The sequence below is a fragment of the Carassius auratus genome, chromosome 9 (genome assembly GCF_003368295.1).
Source record: "Carassius auratus strain Wakin chromosome 9, ASM336829v1, whole genome shotgun sequence".
NCBI classification, from domain to species: Eukaryota; Metazoa; Chordata; class Actinopteri; order Cypriniformes; family Cyprinidae; genus Carassius; species Carassius auratus.
This window is the reverse complement of record NC_039251.1, coordinates 16,604,025-16,606,789: the sequence shown is the minus strand read 5'-3', so window position 1 is coordinate 16,606,789 and position 2,765 is coordinate 16,604,025. Positions and strand designations below refer to the sequence as shown.

At 34.3% G+C, this 2,765-nt stretch overlaps 1 protein-coding gene across 1 annotated transcript; it reads left to right on the top strand.

The window, feature by feature from the left end:
* Nucleotides 1–591: 591 nt before the first annotated feature.
* On the top strand, nucleotides 592–2,527 carry LOC113108048 (ladderlectin-like). Its single transcript, XM_026270873.1, has 5 exons — nucleotides 592–649; nucleotides 844–938; nucleotides 1,038–1,163; nucleotides 1,290–1,398; nucleotides 2,487–2,527. The coding sequence occupies exons 1-5, from the start codon at nucleotides 595–597 to the stop codon at nucleotides 2,525–2,527; spliced, it is 426 nt and encodes a 141-aa protein (XP_026126658.1). The 5' UTR covers nucleotides 592–594.
* Nucleotides 2,528–2,765: the final 238 nt, after the last annotated feature.

Genomic DNA, 2,765 nt, shown 5'->3' with positions numbered 1-2,765 from the left:
AACAGTTTATTATAGTTTGATATGCTAACAAGTAATTTGAGAAGATTTGAACTTAAAGTCAAGCAAAACATGTCCTTGACTACTTATTCTTAAAACCGCAGCTTTTTCTACGCGTTTTGGCCGTTCATCCACATGAAAACTCCTGCCAGGGTGAGGGTGCATTGCAAACGCTGCAACCTGTTCATTATTAGAATAAAATACAGTCAATCAAACATATAGATAAACTATAGAATCTAGGTTAATTAAAACAGCCCGTAAAGCAACCAATCCGGGCCTACTATGAAGTGTCTTCACCTACTACACTGAGCCACAGGAACAGATCAAACAGTTACACCCTGTGTCAACCTTATGACTTATACACACTTGCCATCAAGTAGAGTATAAAAGCAGGGCTCTTTCTGGAACTTCACAAAATCTTTCTCTGAGATTTTGAAGGCAACGGTCTGTAAAAAAAAGGTGAGTTTTTGGCACAGAGCTCTACTAAATAACTTTTCTACTTAAAGAATCTTTTTGCTTTGTCTGTAAAATACATCCTGTACACAGAGCGCGGACATTTAATTTTCTTAATCCTGCTTATTTATTTCCAGGTTCAGCATGGCAATCCTGAGAACTCTGCTTCTTCTTTGCATTGTGTTCTCCAATGCAGAGGGTAACCAAGAGATATTTATAAAAAAAATATATAAATATTATTTTAACTAATATTTGCATGAATAATAAGCATTCTACTAGTGTCTAAAATACACACATTTGCAGCACATAATTAAATAAGCTACATAAAATATCAATAATAAGAAAGGCTTTTCAGATAATACAAGAGACCTAATATTTATGTACTGGATGCAGGTAATTTGGTTGAAAAATGCCCTTATGGATGGAAAAATTTTGGAGTCCGATGCTTCAAGTTCTTCCCTCAGACGGTTAACGTGATCACAGCAGAGGTAAAGTGCTAGCTGTAGGTGATTTTTACTAAAGTTGTTATTTTTCTTTAAGTAAAACTTGTAGTTTTGTACTGACAATTATAAACTCTGTCTATTTAGAGAAACTGCCAAAGTCTTGACTCAAATCTGGCATCTGTGCACAATAAAATGGAAAACGATTTTCTGATGAGTCTGTTGCCACCTTCTTCCACGCACTCTTGGATTGGTGCTCATGATGCTATACAAGTAAGATCAAATGTGTGGACTAAAGAGACTTATTTGTTAGACTGAAAATTGATGAAACATGAAGATGGGTCGACTTAGCTGCTTACTGTATTCAGAGTACAGCACTATTTATAATCCCTCTCTCAGGAAGGACAGTGGGTGTGGACTGATGGAACTCCATATGACTACACTAACTGGTGCTCTGGTGAACCTAATGGCGGTGGTTCAGAGAACTGTGTGGTGATTAACTACAGCTGTAAGATAGTCTGTTTTTTTTTATAACATTAAATGACAAGTGCCTTTTGATCCTAACAAAACTGTGCTGATCAGAATAACTTATTTACTTTTTTTCCACCCTACAGCTAATGTTTGCTGGGTCGATATAACCTGTGCGACTTCAGCGGGCTATTTTTGTGCTAAAGCCATGTAAAATCATATGCAGTCGTCCTGCTCCACAGTTTCTTTGATTTTACTACATTTACATATTCTTGGATCTTACATTTACAAAACTAAATAAATAAAGTTATTCTGAAATTAAGCTTCATTTAAATTTATGCTAATTCTTCTCAATGCCTGAAACTCTTGCAATCACTTAAATCAAAATACATTTATTAATAAAAGCATTGATAAAGCAGTTTTTTGTGTGTTGTGGAGTTATTTTTGTGTATAAAAATAAGTACATTTCATAGCAAGTTTGGCTATCCACCTTTATCCTGTTTTGAACCACTGTAATACTGATAAGCACCAAAAACAGGTGATGAGAAAGATACATGATAAATCAAATCTCATCATACACAACAGCTCTTCCACAAGCTGAGATAGGATATACTTACTGTATATATATATATATATATATATATATATATATATACAGTTGCAATCAAAATTACTCAACCCCCTAGAGACTGCAGTACTTTACAAATACAAGCTTTTCTGAAGATCCAGGATAAAATAAAAATTGTATTTATAACAGTTCACTGGCATATTAAAAGTGATATTGTCAATGTATAATGTAATACTTTTGAGTTACAAGATTTTTTTATAATACTGCTATGTCATAAATATTCAACCCCTATTCAACATTGCTGTTTTTAAATCACTTATTTGCATGGTGGGGAATAAAACAGTCTCAAAACACAATTAAGCTTTTAGAAACTCTATTAAAAACAGAATTAGCTTGAGCCGTTACACATACAGTTATCCCATGCATGTGTTGAAGTTGAGAAGCAAAAAGGTCAACAGAGATCTCACAAAAGCTAAAGAGAATAAATATCGTGGTACTTTAGAAAGGCTAAGGCTATATGAAGATTTCCAAGACATTGAAAGATCCTGTGTCTCTCCAAGACATTGAGAGACACAGCTCTCAGCTTTATTCCTTGGCTTAAAGTGTGTATTACCAGAAAATCTTTGAGGTTGTGGAAGAAAAAGCACAATATCATAAAATGTTTAATCAGAGCAACTGAGAAAAATCTGCAATGTTAAGCCAAAGACTTGCAAGATGACCTGATGAAAGCAGGAAAACCATTTCAAAGCATTGTGTAAGAAGATCATACAAGTATTGCCTTTATGTTGAGACATCTTGCAGAATACCACTCTTGAACAAAGGACAACTTGAACTTGATA

Bases quoted from the DNA above. Each gene is read 5' to 3' on its own strand.
- LOC113108048 (XM_026270873.1), top strand. From the start codon at position 595: ATGGCAATCCTGAGAACTCTGCTTCTTCTTTGCATTGTGTTCTCCAAT. The intron at 650-843 runs GTAACCAAGAGA...TACTGGATGCAG, and splicing joins TGTGTTCTCCAATGCAGAGG to GTAATTTGGTTGAAAAATGC. The intron at 1,164-1,289 runs GTAAGATCAAAT...TCCCTCTCTCAG, and splicing joins GTGCTCATGATGCTATACAA to GAAGGACAGTGGGTGTGGAC.